Source organism: Grammomys surdaster, unplaced genomic scaffold, assembly GCF_004785775.1.
Source record: "Grammomys surdaster isolate TR1022 unplaced genomic scaffold, NIH_TR_1.0 125925, whole genome shotgun sequence".
Classification (NCBI taxonomy): domain Eukaryota; kingdom Metazoa; phylum Chordata; class Mammalia; order Rodentia; family Muridae; genus Grammomys; species Grammomys surdaster.
In genome coordinates, this window is record NW_021620749.1 from 581,346 (window position 1) to 597,483 (window position 16,138).

Here is a 16,138-nt window from a genome sequence, read left to right on the forward strand (position 1 = left end):
AGGAAGGAAGGAAGGAAGGAAGGAAGGAAGGAAGGAAGGAAGGAAGAACGAAATTCCATAGGCCATACCAGGAGACTGTACACAGATCACCAGAGACTCTCAATGTGGGGAGAAAGATCTTCCAGTCCATTCCTAATTCTATTCAAGGTAAAACTGAGACCTGCAAAAGGCCACTATTTTGATTCCTGTTCAAGGAAAACATTCCTGAATGTCTGCCAAGTGAAGTCTCAATTTGCAGAACTTGAGAAGGTGGGCGCCACCACAGTTTTGACTAAGTATATGCCAGGAAAATGTCCCAAATTCAACTGCCGATTTCATTCTGGTTGCTAAGCTATGCTTTTGTAATTTAAGTATTCCCATCAAAATGTCACGTCAAGTGGTATCTGAGATACAAAGGTAGACACATTTGATATGAAATACCAAAAATGCTGGTAATCTTCCACCTGCCTTGACATCTTGCACTTGAGAAGCCCAACCTAATACAAAGAATCAGATATCATGAGTGTGAAGACTGAGAAATCCTCCTATATCAGGGATGCAGAGTCCTCAGAGAATAGGGAAGGGAGGCAGAGTCTAGGAGAACTTGGTTCTTTTCCGTGTAAATCTTCCTAGAAGATAGTAATCGATGGAAAAATCAACAGGTGAACAGATCCCACTTCCAGAGATTTCTAACTCTGTAATGAAGTTTGGAATTACTCATGCTCAACCAGAGCATGCAGGACACATCTGTGAGCATTTGAGAAAACAAAGCTATCCCTGCTTTGGTTGGATCTTTCTTTTTCAACAGCTCAACTCCTCTCACACGAGAATCTCACAGAAGGTTCCTCCGGCTGCTGGGGAGTCTTCTAGTTCACTGTGACATTCCTGGATGGCTCCCGCGTGTCCTTGGCATGGCCATGTATTTCTCAATATGGAGGTGACCGGGGTGAACAGAACAGATGACTGAGACATCCGCACAAAGACTGTTGTCAACACCAAAGACACTCCTGCTGGAGGTGCTGCTTAGTACTTTGGGTGGAATGTTTTATGTCCAACCTATCCTGGTAGCAGGTAGCATCACAAAGTGAGGACTGAGCTTGGCACAGGAATAGTGGGGTGTGCCACAAGGTGACTTTGTATGTCAATTAATGTCCCCTCATAAATAGGTGGCCACATGGAGTGCCTTTCTTTGGCAAAGGCCTCAAATGGCAGTAAATAAAGGTCCTGCTGATCTCCCATTGCCAAGGCTTTACCACACCCCAACTCCCACCCAGAGAAGACCCACAGGGGTCATCTGCCAGTCAGGTGCCTTCAAGTTGTTTTGGATTGGTACACTTGGACCCAAGGCATCTTATGAAGGGAAATGCACGGCTTCAAAGGACTCAGAAAAGTGGAAATGACTCCAAGTCACGAGTTTTCCTTCCCTGACAGCTGGTCAGAAGCATAGGCATCTGGCCATGTCTCCATTTCCCAGATCAGTAATTACCAATTTAGTTCCAAAGAAGATTTAGAGAAAAGAAACAATTATGGCAGCAGAGATGAGAGAGTTTGTTTTCCTCATTAAAACATGATTAATTAACTTGAAATCTGAGTAAGTGTGTGTGACCATGGCCAGCTTGGTGACAGAATGTCAAGACAGCATGCAGCCCAGCACCTGTTCTGCCTCATCGTACAGGCCAGGGCAATCATGGGAATCAAGCTGCCTGAACCCTACCCAAACTCAAAACACTGGCCAAGCTGCACAAGTGGCACCTTTCCCTGCATGCCAAAGGTACTAAATTTCATTAGTATGCCATCTTACTATACCTAGATGGGCAAAGATCTTCCTGGCAAGGCCTAGTGTGATGTGTGATCTGTGTGTGGCTACTCATTCCTGGGGAGCCTGAGACCTACTCAAGGTCCTGCAGTATAGTTAGGTGCAGAAGAAGGCTGAGTGACTCTCTCATCAGGCTCAAGTCTTCTTCTGCTAGGATACTGAAAACCGTCTCACTTGTTCTAGACTAGGCAGTAGTCTAGCACCGAATACCCTTTAATATGGTCAATACCAAAAGTTTCCTCTAGGCAAGAGAGCAAGCAACTAAATGCACTCATTTTTCCTGAGGTTGAAGAGAAGATAGTAACTAACCATGGCTTGCCTATTTGTTTTTCTTTGTTTGGGTTATTTTTTGTTTTGGTGGTACACTGGGCAGTTTGGCATAATCAGTCTCATAAAGCCTGAAGCCCAATGCACTGTTTTGGTTCACAATGAGGTGTTTTTATTATCATTTTTCTCTGAAGTAGAAAAGACCTGAAAACTTGGAAATCAAGAGTAATCAAGATACAGCGAGTCTGGAAGGCATTCAGATGCACAGCCGAGGTTCCAGACTAACGGACAGAGAAGCCAACTGGAAATATCCCTCTTGGAAGAGCTGAGTTCAAGACTGCTGGAGTTCAGATGAGGCACTTCATTTCCAGCGATGTCTAACTAGTGAGGACTCATCGTTAACCACCTCAGGGTCTTGGGGGGCATGTCGGCAGTGCAGTGGGAGTAGCAACAGGAGGATCAGAACCAGGAGAATGGCTCCGCACACACTCATCAGGGCATAAGACACAATCCACAAGATGGGCTCATTCAGAGCCTGTGCTGGAACACAGTTGCTGGCTATGTCTTCCGTGGAAAAGGGCCCCGAAATTTCAGACACTGTGGTACCTGCAATCTCTGAGGAGACAGAAGGAGAAAGGTCACAGCTGTGAGTCAAGAAGCCTCCACTAGCATTGGACACAGAGCTCATGGCTGGTTACACTGGGGCCCTAATTGCTCAGATGCTGAGTGTGCACTTAGGGATAGCTCAGGAGCAGCATGCTCTCACGAGTGAAGATGAAGGAAGAGTAGAAAGAGGGGCAGTTTGCTATTCAGAAAGCTCAGCGGAAGCTGCCTGGGATGGGTAAAAGAAGGTTTGTTTGTTTTTTTTTTTTTTTTTTTGGCAAAGCTAATTTGACCCCATGTAACACTTAGTCTTTTAAATATTTTGTTTGTTTGGTTTTCTTGCAACAAGATCTCACTCTATAGCCTGGGCTGGCCTAGAACTTGCTATGTAGCCCAGGCTACCTTTGAACTTATGACAGTCCTCCTGCTTCAGCTTCTTGAGTGCTGGGATTACATTTGAGCTACTACATGTAGCCCAAGTCACTCTTAGTGGTTCCAAGATTATCCTAGCCACACTGGCTTGGGAGGGTCTACTTCACCTCATCCTATGTAGAATCTGAAAGACCATAAAGCAAAAGTGATGAGTTAACAAACATATGACTTGTGTTATAAATGGTGACATAGAAACACAGGATGCCATATTGGTTTCTGCTCAAGACGCCAGTGTTGGAATAAGGTCCGTGAATGAAGCTGGGTGAGATTTCTGAGAGCTTGTGCGAAAACTCCAAGTAAACCAGAGTCTTGTAGTCTCTATTCCTCCACAGCATGGTTGTTCTTGGAATGAGCCTTTGAGCCCCTACCAAGTGTGAATCAGAGTGAGTTTTACTTCAGATCACCTATCATCTTACCCACTATCACTTAGAATGATGCATTACTGACTGTGTATAGCCTACATTCATGTGATCTTGCTCTTGTGACTGCATATAACTGGGCTTGCCTCTCCTTCCAGGTCTATAGCAGCCAAAGGCTTTACTTGTGTGCAGGGGACAGTGGATTAGAAAGGTCTCCTGACCACTCTCTTAGTCCCAGAATACTACACCACCAAACATTTTCTGTTGTCTTGATTCAAGCCTCAGGATCTCTAGTCTTGTCAAATATGATCTTTTTCACTTGGGGAAGAAAACAAAGTCAAAATGACAGTAGGATGATAGTCTTTAAAGAATACCTTTAAAGGAGGAAGAAATGATTTGTTTCCTTTGCAAAGGCCATACCCTTTCTGGCCTGTGTAAATTCCATGATAAGTGTTTGTTTTTTAGTTAGTTTTTTTTTTTTGCACTTGAGGGTGAAAAAAACCAAAAACCAAAACCAAAACCAAAACCAAAACCAAAACCAAAACCAAAACCAAAACCAAAACCAAAACCAAAACCAAAACCAAAACCAAAACCAAAACCAAAACCAAACTAACTGAACCAGCCAGTGAACATGGCCTGCCAACACCCAAGCATGGTGAGATACAGCCTCAACTGACCCACACCCTCAGAAGTCCCCAGTGGGAGGGAAGGAAAGGGATGTTAGCACACAACACCCGGGGGGCAAAGCCCATTGACCACTTCCTTGTGAAGGTTGATGTCTCCTGACACACAGTCATGTCACTGTCCATCCTGGGTTTTCGTGGTTGGGTTATGGTACTGGAATGGTGACTTGGTCCCTCTAGTATGTAGAAGCTGAAACATTTCCTGTCTGCTCATTTATGGAAAAGTGCCAAGCTCTGCCCTATCATTTCCAAAGACAAATGACTCCATTCCAAATCAGGAAGGTAATGCATATTTACAATAGAAACCTTGCAAATAGAGGGAAGGGAAACAGTCATAGAGACACCAGTCAGGACAATACTAATATTCTTGCGTGTAACGTTTTTCTATGATAAAATCATTATCATTAAATCTTAAGTCCAGCTGGGCAGTGGTGGCGCACGCCTTTAATCCCAGCACTTGGGAGGCAAAGGCGGGCGGATTTCTGAGTTTGAGGCCAGCCTGGTCTACAGAGTGAGTTCCAGGACAGCCAGGGCTACACAGAGAAACCCTGTCTCGAAAAACCAAAACCAAACAAACAAAAAACAAAAAACAAAAAAACTTAAGTCCAGCTATTTTGATGATTACACAAAAAGCCATATTATGGACATATCAATTGATGTTTAATTTTGATTTTCAATTATATTACTTCTGAGTGGGAGAATTACCAAAAGATGGAGATAACAGGTCAGTGGTAGTACACTTGTTGAGCATGCAGGAGGCCCTGAGTTCAATCCTCAGGATTGCAGAGAGAAAGAAAGGAAAACTTTACTGGCCATTTGTATTTTCATTTCTCTGTTCTCACGGATGTATACTAATCTTTCAGATAGTAAAATTTTTCTTATGTTATGAATGTTTCTGTGAAGCAGGTCGTTTGCCTTTCTTCAAATTTACTTTGTAAATGAGATGTGTCAGCCAGTACACAGATGAAAGTAAGCCTGCGCAGTGCACAGATGGCAATGCAGGAAGGCAGGATGAAATCCAAAATCACTTGAAACCACTTTTGCTTCCAGCTTAGCCAAGATAGAGTCACAGGGGCCAGCCTGATCTCCCACTTGAAACAAACATGACACTGGGTGAAATGATGCTAAAGGAAAAATAAAGCAAGAGTGTCCTGGCACAGTTGTACACCTCTAGGCTGTGGGCTAGAGAGAGAGGCATACACCAGGTTGCTTCCATCACAAGCAACAGGCAGAAGTCCAGGGGAACAATGGCTATAGCATTTGCAGCATAGGCTCATGTTGAGGAGACACCAGAGGGTCAAGGCTTCCTGGAGCCTCCAGCAGATAGTCTAGCCAGTTCTTCAAACCCAGGGGTCCTGTATCCATATCTAACAAACCCTAGACCATTTTAGAAGAATAATGACATCTCTACTGAAAACGTGCAGACTTTTCTCTTGTCACTATTTCCTGAACAACACAGTGTTACACTGAGAGGTATGACATCATCTGGAGATTATCAAGTGCAGGTGGTACATGGACCTGACACTGAATAAAGTATGACATCATCTAGAGATGATACTCAGATTCTGTGGAGACACTGTGCCATCTCACAGAAGGGATCTGACACTGAGTGTGATGTCATCTAGATATGATGCTCAAATTCTGTGGAGACACTGGGCCATCTTAGAATGGAGCTGATACTGTTAGTCTTGGTATCATCTAGAGATGATGTAGGCACTGGACAGTCCTTGGAGTTGGTGCAGACAGCAGGCTATCTTATAGAAGAGGCTTATGCATCCCTGAGCATCTTTGGATCTTGGTGTCTCAAGGTTCCTGGACACATAGACACTTCCATTCCCAATGAAGGACTGAGAAGGGCATGGTCAGGTACAGTGGAAGAATTAGGGTAGGTTCATTCCTTGGGTTCTGAAGAATGTTAGCTCATATCAGAGAAGCTCTATCCCAAAGGCTGGGAGATGTCTTGTGTTGGATATTAGGCTTCCATAGAGGAGTCTTGGAAGTGTGGTGGTTTGAATAAGCTTGGCTCAGGAAGTGGTACTATTTGGAGGTGTGAATTTTTTGGAGTTGGTATGGCCTTGTTGGAGGATGTGTTTTACTGGGGGTGTGAGCTTTAAGACCCTCATCCTAGCTGCCTGGAAGCCAGATTTCTCCAAGAAGCCTTCAGATGAAGATGTACAACTCTCAGCTCCTCTTGCACCATGCCTGCCTGGATGCGGCCATGCTTCCTCCTTGATGATAATGGACTGAATCTCTGAACCTATAAGCCAGTCCCAACTAAAAGTTGTCTTGATAAGAGTTGCCTTGGCCATGGTTTCCCTTCACAGCAATGGAACCCTAACTAAGACAGGATGATAAGCATTCAGTCTATATAGAGCAGAGTACAGCAAGAAGATAGAATGCACAATTTATAGTTCACATAGAGAAGTAGGGAAAGCAGTGAATAGGGAAGAATTTTATTCAATAATGCCACAGATGAGTTCAGTTGCACACAAGATATTATGGCTGTGATTATCACCATGCTCTAATGAGGAAGTCAGAAGAATACTTAACACAATAGAGATACAGAAGATATTAGAAGACCTAAATGAAACTTCTTGGTACAATACAGAACATGAAAAACACATCGGAGTTATTAATGGTACATGTGCTATAGACAAAGAGCATGAGGGTAGAGGAGATGGCTCAGCAGTTAAGACCACTGGCTGTTCTTGAAGACAACCTTGGTTCAATTTCCAGTGTCCACATAGCACCTCAAAATCATTTGTAATTCTAGTTCCAGGGGACCCAACACCCTCTTTTTGGCCTCTGTGGGCAGTGCATACCTCTGTGTGTGTATATATATATGTATGTGTATATGTATGTATATGTATGCAAATAAAACACTCCTATATAAAAATAAATAAATCTTTTTAAAGGACCAATCAAATTAAATATATCACAATAGAACTATGTGAACTGACACACACAGTGAATACTGAGCACCAAATAGAGATCCTCAGTGTATATGGATTATCTCACACTGCTTAGTCATGTTAAAGGGCCAAAGAAAAGAGAAGGGCAGGAGACCAAGAAGAAACAGTAACTAAAAATTCTCAGAACTTAATGTGAACTACATATAAATTCATAGATTGCAGAGATATGTATATGTACACACACACACACACACACTTCCATCCCCAATGAAGGACTGAGAAGGGCATGGTCAGGTACAGTGGAAGAATTAGGGTAGGGTTGGATTCATTCACAATGTATGGATATGTGAGAATATCATACTGACTCACTAATGTGAACAATTAATTAATACATGCTAGTAACAATTCTAGAAAGGACAACACATGGAGTGTTTGGGAATCAGCCACGCTAGGACAGGGAACCAACCCCAGAAATCTTCCTCACATTGAATGCCTTATATTTGTCTGTGTTTTTCATATATGTGTTATGTCAAAAAATCCAAAAAACAAAAAAACCCCAAACGCCCCCAAAACAACAATAACAACAACAACAAAACCCCCCAAAACAAACTCAATAAAATCATTGAACACACTGTTACTTTGAAGTCAGAAGATGACCTTATGTGCTAGGTCTCTGAAACCTGTGTGGCTGAGGTGCCTATTAAAGTAGTAAAGCGGATGCTAGCCAGCTTTTGCAGCAGCCCTCAGTACCTTTGGATCCAGCTAGTGCTCCTCACTGTGCCCCTACCCTAAGCCTCTCCATCCCAGTGGTTTCTCCTCCTCTAGCCTGATCCCTATATAACTCAGCCACTTTGGCTACCCTGTCCTCTTGTCCTTTTTGCCTGGGCCACCTCTCTTGGTCAAAGGCTCCTCTGTTGCTTTCCCTCCCCGTTTAGTCTGCCAGCCATGTTCAGCTTGGATTCTTATCTCTGCCTGCTTTCTCCCTTATATAGCCCAAATCTTTTCCAGCTTCAGGACTCATCATAGCCTCCTCCTCTTACTTAACCTTTTCGTTCACCATGCTCCTTTAAGAGTTTTGGGAAGAACACCAATCTCAGGTTGTCAGACGCAATGCATTAGATAGATACAAGCACACGCTCACGAGAGCAATGTGCCCCGCAGCATTGGAGGAAAGTGGATTTCAAACTGAGGCTGAGAACTGGGGGTGTGACTCATTTGGTATCCAGCCTGCCGAGCATGCAGGAAGCCCGAGGCTCCATGCCCAGGACTGCCCAAACTGCTGTGGGAACCCCAGAACTAGGGGAAGCAGGAAGATAAGAAGTTGTAGGTCATCCTAGGCCACATACAGAGGTTGAAATTAGCCTGAGACACTTCTCAAAAACAGCAACAATAAGAGCTATATCCAGATGTTATTTTCTGGAACAGCCCTTCACTAGGTATCTGTGCATTTATTCGATACATTAACTTACTATGAAGCCGATTTGACCTTGCTATGTTGGATTTATATATGAGAGGTCATTGTTCACTGTGGGGAGGGGAGTGAACCTGGGAGTGGATGCTGGTTTCAGAACCTTGCTCCTTGTCAGGGCTACTACTTCACTGAGTTTAACTGCCCTGTCTGCTCTGTGTTCCCAGCTATCTGCTTTGATTCTCACTTTCCTCATCTGTAAAATGGGGGCATAACTGCCCCTGTAAGTGACAGTGTTGGAAGAATAGGTGAGTTAGGAGATGTTAAATGTGTACATGGTCCCTGGGGAACATGTCAGTGCTCCATGATGGCCAGCTGTTACTAGGTTGTTACTTTAATTCTTTTATCAATGTCCGAGGTTAAAATTTTAATTGTGTATTTTCTCTGTTGTCCCCAGAAGGCCATGACCTGGTTGATAATGAATGCCTTGGAGATATAATATCATTTTACTAAAAATGCTTGTCAGATCCCCTCCCCACATGTGACATAAAATGAAACAAAAGGCCTTACCAAACTGAAGATCTGTGATCAAGAAATTCCCTGCAGAAAATCACTTCTGGATTATTACTCTGCAGTTAGAAGGGTTCTAGATACACAGGCAGCCCCCTCCTCTCTCTTCTTTCCTCCCTACATCCTGCAGGAATCCTCCTATTGACTCCCCACCCCCAATCTGGCATTACACCCAAGGGTGCTGAGACTGAACTCAGGTCCTCATGCTTGTGTGGCAAGCACTTTACCGGATGAGCCTTCTCCTGATCCTCAGGGCCTGTATTCTCTATAGTAGGCACAGACTATCCATAGGGGTCAGGGTTTTCATTTGTACAACGTGGAGCCAGAGGTTCTTAGCTTTGATGTCTTTGACAATATTCTAAGTAGATAAGTACAGGCGTATCTCCGAGGCTCATCTTCACACCACCATCCCTATTTTTAAACATGAGCTGTACCAGATGATCCACTTTCAACCTGCAGCAAGAAAAACTCCATGGAATGACTGCCATAATCCACAATGTGTTTCAAGTTGTATGAGCTGAAATCTATATAGCTCTTGGGTGCTAAATGTCTCTGTCTATAAAAAGAGGCTGATGGTATTTCAGAAGCCCTGGAGGCATTCAGACACCAGAGCTGTCAATTTAGCTCTATCATTATTATCTGCTTAGCTGAAGACACTTGTACAAGGCAATGTGGAGTCAGCTGAAGGGGCCCCAGTGACCAGAGTATCTGTTTAGGAATAAGTCAAAGACTTGGGAGGGTCAGTTCTACATTGCTCACAGTATCCAGCTAATTGGCACAGTTCCATATTTGCACAGAGTCACCTAGGGATTCTCAGCAGCATTGGGGGTTTGAATTGGCATGGACAGCAGAAAAAAAACTGTCTGGGGAAAGGCTCAGATGGCAAAGTGTTGGATAAGCAAGCATGAGGACCTGGATTCGATTCCTACAACCAACCAACCAACCAACCAACCAACCAACCAACAAACCAAAAACCCAGTGTGGTTGCATGCTGTTATAATCCCAGTGTTGGAGAGACAGAGACAGGTGGATCCCTGGGCCTTGTCCAACAGCCATGTAGCCTACTTGGCAAGTTCCAGACCAATGAAAGGCACTGTGTCAAAGAACAAGATGCAGAGTGACAAAAAGACACATGGAGTTGACCTCTGGCCTCCATAAGCATGAGAACCCATGTGTACATGTACTAGTTTGCACACATACACACTTACATACAACCTACGCTCTACATATACACACAAATAAAAGGAGATTATCTAGGCACTTTCCCCCAAGTGACCTTGAGCCACGTCTACACTGCTGTACTCCAGCAGAAAACAAGCCAGGAAGTCTACAAACTCAGTCTTGGAAAAGCTCTTGGAGCCTCAGGGATTCTGGTGAAGGGCTTCTCCTCACTGCTCCTCTGCAATCCTGAGTGAATCCTATAAACTAGGAGCTGCCCAAAGTTATAAAGCCAAAAGAAGGGCACTGGGAAATATTGGAGGCTCCCATAACTTTTGCCTCCATCCCTTTGGTTGGTTCTGTGGGGACTTAAAACAGATGGAGGCTAAAGTGCAGCTCCTACTATTTATTTAGCTAGGTTGTTCCTGGGGGTTGAATACTGGGCCTCGGATTTGCTAAGCACACACTCTATCACTGAGCTATATTATCAGTGTTGTTTTTTTAAATAGACAGGCTTGCAATGTTATGGAGACTAACTCCAAACTCCTGTCTGGATGGATGCCCCTGCCTCAGCTTTTCAAATAGCAAAGACTATGGGTGTGGACCAGTGTGCTCATATCATCCCAGATTTTAAACATGCAGTGGGGTGTAGGAGAGCCATTCCCTGACCTGAGGTTCATGTGAGGACTAGTGTCTTCATGCCAGGGAAGGGTTTATTTTGCCATAATTTAGAGTCTCAGTCCTTTATTTCAGATTGAGGCAGAAACCTGGAGCATCTGGTCATATCTCATCCACAGTCAAGAGCAGAAAGAGAATGGGTTTTATTTGTCTATTTGTCTATTTGCTTCCAATCCCCTTTTCTACACTTACACAGTCCAGGACAGAAACCAAGGGAATGATACAACCCACAATGGGCTGGCTTTCCCACCTGAACTAATATAATCATGACAATCTCCTACAGACATGCCACAGGACAACCGGACCTAGAGACTCTTGTGGAGGCGCTCTTCCCTGGTGACTGCAGGCCGTACCAAACTGACAAGGAAAATGAATCATTGCCTTTTTATGGTAGACAGAATTCAAGAGGCTTTTCCATTTGAGATCCACTTCCTGATATTTAATCCACGTAGCCCTCTCCTTTACACTGTAGAACCAACAGAGCAGGGCATACACTATAGCACTGCCACTGAGAGTGGGGTAAAGAAAGACTTTGGCTTATGTCTTAAGGGTTTCATGGCGGCCCCTCTTGGGGCAGTCATTTAGGGAGGGACCAAGTGCTGCTTTGAGGATACTTAGGCAGGCTGTGACAATGCCTTCATGGTAGCAAATGAGGGATTCGTGCCAACAACCAAGTGAGTGATCTTGGCGGCAGCAGCAGCTGATGCCGGATGGAGGCAGGTGATAGCTGTATCCTTAGAAACTGCACTAGGAACCACAATCAAGAGTAGCCAAGTTCAGGGGAAAGCTGTTAGGCAGCAACAGACATCTAATACAACACTTACACCTGTCTGGCAAAATAAGACATGCGCAGTGTCGTAAGAAGAATCCACACCAACTGAGGAGGGGGTATTAGCTACATCGACCACAAGCTTTTGAGGAAAATATGAGTAAATGTCTATTAGATCAGACTTTCTGTAAGTGTGTATGCCTTACGCATAGCCAGCCCTCTGCATAGATGAGTCTGTGAACTCAAGCAGCCTCAGATAGAAAATATTTGAAAGGATGTATTGGATGCAGTTGGCTGTACCCTCATTGTTTCCTGAGCAAGCAGACTAGGAACCTTTTACATTGTTTTTGGACTGTATCATGCTACTAGAGATATAGAAATGGGTTAAAGGGTTAAAGTATTTGTGTGGTGAGCCTGGGTTACCTGTGTACACAGCACCATTTTGCACAGAGGACTCAAACACCCATAGACACTGATACTTGAGAGGCATCCTAGGACCCATCCCCCAAGAGTAGTTGGAAGTGAATGAACGCTTTCTAGAATTTCAAATACAATATAATTAAGAATAAAAATGATAAAGGCAGGGTATCTAGCCCATTTCTTACAGGGCTACAGAGCTTGGCTGCTGTGACTGCAGACCCAGGAAAGGAATCACTCTGATAGCTAAATAATCTGTGCTGAAGAAGAGACATATACCAGGGTATCTTCTCACAGCTGTGAAATCAAGTGTGTAAGTGCCAAGGCCATAAAAATATATTTTAAATGCCATTTAGAAAAAAACATTGTATCACTACATCAAAGAGCTCAGAGTGAAATCAATACAGCTGCACTGAATCTCTGTGCAACAATGCCAAGCCACATCAAACAGTGATCTATTCAGACAGCGTACAGTTACCACACCCCGGCAGGTGTTATGTGTACACAATGCCAGCTCCTGGCTTAATAACATTTAATATAGAAACTGGGTTTGTGGGGAAAATGTCTTGGTTCTTAAGATCACCTTAAAAGAAGTACAATATTCAGAGTTGAGGATACTGTAACATTTCAGGCCACACTGTCACATGAGACAGTGAAAGAGCTCAGTGGCAACATAACAGGATAAATCACACATTAAAAACATGAGGGGTCAGGGAGCAACTCAAGCTAGTGAAATACTCATTATACATGCATGGAGACCCAAGTTTGATCTCTCAGAGCCCATGAGAAGAAGCTGAGCATGGTGGCAGGCTCTTGCAATCCTAGCACTAAGGGACAGAGACAGGTAGATGCAGGGATTTGCAGGTCAGATGGCCCAGCTAAATTGGTGAGTGTCTGGTCAACAAGAGGCCCTGTTATAAAAAGCAAGGTAGATGGCATCCTGAGGAGTGACAGCTAGGTTGTTCTCTGGCCTTGACATGCATGTTCACACAAGTACACGTGTACTGCCACACTCACATGTTCACCTGTATACACAGGAACACATAACACACACACACACACACACACACACACACACACACGTACGTTATATATCATGTATGTCTGGGCTAGGTGACTAGTTTTCCCTCTTAACATGGCTACCACACCTTCAGAGATACTGGTTCTCTGATGCGACTGATTTGTGCTGATTAGTTTTAATTGTCAACTTGACACAACCTACAGCAACTTCAGAAGAGAATCTCGATGAGGGATTGCCTAGATCAGCCTGGCCTGTGGGGATGTCTGTGGGACACTGTCTTGATTATGTCCACTGGGACAGGAGAACCTGCTCATGGTGGGTTACACAGTTCCTTAGAAAGGGGATTCTGAACTTAAGAGTGGAGTCAGTGTGCTGTCTACTAGCATGTGTGCGTTAATTCATTGCTCTCCACTCAGGACTATGGAGGGGATAGGACTAGGTGCTTCAGGCTTCTGCTGCTTTGATTTCCTTTCCATGGTGGGCTGTAGCCTGGTGTAGAGAGTCAAATAAACCCTGTCTTCTTAAGTTGCTTTTGTCGAGCTATTTTATTCTAGCAGCAGGAAAGAAAGCAAAGATAACCTTAAACTTCTGATTCTCCTACCTTCATCTCCTGAGAGCTGAGATTTATATGCATGTCATTACATCAGATTTTATGCTGTCATTGTGGTAGGGCTTGACCAGAGCTTCTTGCATCCTAGGAAGGTTCTTTACCCACATATCACTTTCAATAATATGAGCCATTTCCGTGGTTATTGTTCTCCTAGTTATTGCAAATGAGCACATGTCAAATGGTTCAATAGTACCCAGCACACCACTGTTATAGTTCCAGGTGGGCACATTTACCAAGGCCCTCTTTATATGGTGATCCTACACCACGGAAACTACACTTACCTGCACAGGGACTCACTGCAAAGCCTACCCTCCTCTGAGCTCTGTCAAAGACCACGTAGAAGCCTTCCATCACGGTGGCACCAATCACCAGTGCATTTGTGGAAGAGGAGATGCCAAAACGGTAGCATTCATAGTTGAAACCAGCTCCCATCATGGGCTGAATGTAGAGCTGTTTGTTGAAGAAGCAAGGGCAAAGACACAGAACAAAGCATGGATTACACAAGAGCATAAAACTGGAGGTCCCACTGTGTGAAAAGCCCCCCCAACCTCCCCTCCCCACAAAGATCAAAGGAAACAATGACATCATCCCAGGCATCTGAGACATGTGATCAAAATTGTCTCAATAAACTTTATTTTTCAAAGATTTTTAAAAATTTAATTAAGTGTATATGTGCATGTTTCTGAGTGTGGGTTTGTGCACATGAGTACAGAGCTTCATTCCAGGACTGACTCTTGCACTATTAGACTATCAGTCAGCAAGCACTGCCTCAAGGTGAGGTGGTACTCATTTCTTCCCTACAGTCCTGGGACTTTATCCTGGAATAGGGGCTTGGCAAATGTGTGTTCACCAATGTATGAGGTGAAGCTTGATCAGTGTTAAATGGGGGCACACAACTTCCAGAGCAGATCCATTTAAATTAGGAAAAGGTGGAGGATATGGTTAGTTTTCACAGCAAGACCGGGATCTAAGGTTTTGAAGGTTTCCCAAGCACATGTATAATGTACCTCTTACCACCTCTGAATGAACAAATTACACAGAAGCAAAAGATTATGTATCAAATGTGAAGCAACGGACAGACATGGATAAGTGGTGGCTAGATGCAACTCAGAGTGTTTGCATCTCTTAGTTGGTCCTTTTGTGTGTCTCTTCCAGGAAGAACTCCAGATAATGGACTTGACAAAAGCAGGCAAACTTCTGTGTAAGGATAGTCTGGCCTGCACAGTGAGTTCTAGGCCAGGCCAGCCGGGGCTGTATAGTGAGACCCTGCCTAACACTACTACTTAAAGAATTCAAGACCATATATTTTGCAATCTATGAGAACACTTACTTAATCCTAATGAATCTCAGAAAAAAGGCACTTGCCTACCTTAAACCAAAGTAGCATATACAGACAGCTGGCAGAATTTAGACTGAGAGCAAGCACATTTTCAAGGGTGTATGAAGAAACCCAGAATTTCCTGTTTGATAGAGGCTGGTTTTAATAATAATAATAATAATAATAATAATAATAATAAATGTGTGTGTGTGTGTGTGTGTGTGTGTGTGTGTGTGTCTGTGCGTGTATGCATTTGGTACCTGTGTGCTCATGCCCCAAGTCCTGTCCTAAGATTCTGGTGACAGGAAAACTGAATCTGACCTCTCTAGATTTTAGGGAGGGAGAAGGTTAGGCAGAGACATGTAGCAGGAAAATGACTCCACAGTGCCCCCTCTTGTGAGAGCAGAAGCAGCTCACCCAGGCCTTTCCCAGTCTGTTGGTTCATTTTTTCTCCCTCACAAAGCCAGGGCTCAGGGAAAGAGAATTGGAGAGTGGAGTGGGAGATATGGCTCAGGAAGACATACTTGCTTTACTGAGCCCCTCAGGAAGCAAGAGTTACTGCTGTTACAGGAACTATGCGGTGTTTACTTCTGACAGCCCAACTTTATTGATACAAAGTCACAGTAGAAATTTGCTGTGGTAGATGTCACAGATGGTCTCAACTCCTTTACCATTCCCCATGGCTATGCCCTGAGGCTGTGTGGCTCCCCACACTGAGAGGAGGGACTATGTTCTTAGCCCTGGAATCCAGGTCCACTCCAGGCTCCTTTGGGTGACATCAGGGAGGGGCCAGGGCTGCCTAGGGATATTTTCTCTCACGGCAGGAGCCATGTTGTCTTTCCTGGGAAAGTTGCATGCATATTCTGGGGATGACCTCCTCAAGGTAAGGCCCTTTGAGCTTCTCTCCCACTTGGAAAGGACCAGTGGGAATGATATCTGGAACAACAGTGTGAGTCTGTGAGTCCTCAGGAGATGGCACCATGATTCCTGCTTCCTTAAAAGGTGAGGTAAAGATATGATTGATCAAGACCTTTAAAAAGATTCCTTATTGGATGGTCTCAAAACTGATAGGGATATATGAGGAAAAAGAAAAGGGTTTGGAAATGTTAACTAATTCTGAGGACCTAAACTTGCCAAT

General features: G+C 44.0%; 1 protein-coding gene and 1 pseudogene across 1 annotated transcript in view; both read right to left on the bottom strand.

Annotated features, from left to right (window-relative positions):
• The window catches only part of LOC114608563, a 6,388-nt pseudogene extending 5,437 nt beyond the window's left edge, over positions 1 to 951 (bottom strand).
• A 1,258-nt stretch (positions 952 to 2,209) lies between these two features.
• Positions 2,210 to 16,138, bottom strand: part of Bace2 (beta-secretase 2) — an 86,151-nt gene continuing 72,222 nt past the window's right edge. Inside the window, exons 8-9 of the mRNA XM_028752547.1 lie at positions 13,964 to 14,132; positions 2,210 to 2,677 (exon numbers count right to left, since the gene is read on the bottom strand). Of these exons, the coding sequence (XP_028608380.1) occupies positions 2,424 to 2,677; positions 13,964 to 14,132 (423 nt within the window). The 3' untranslated portion in view covers positions 2,210 to 2,423. The remainder of the gene's footprint in view (positions 2,678 to 13,963; positions 14,133 to 16,138) is intronic.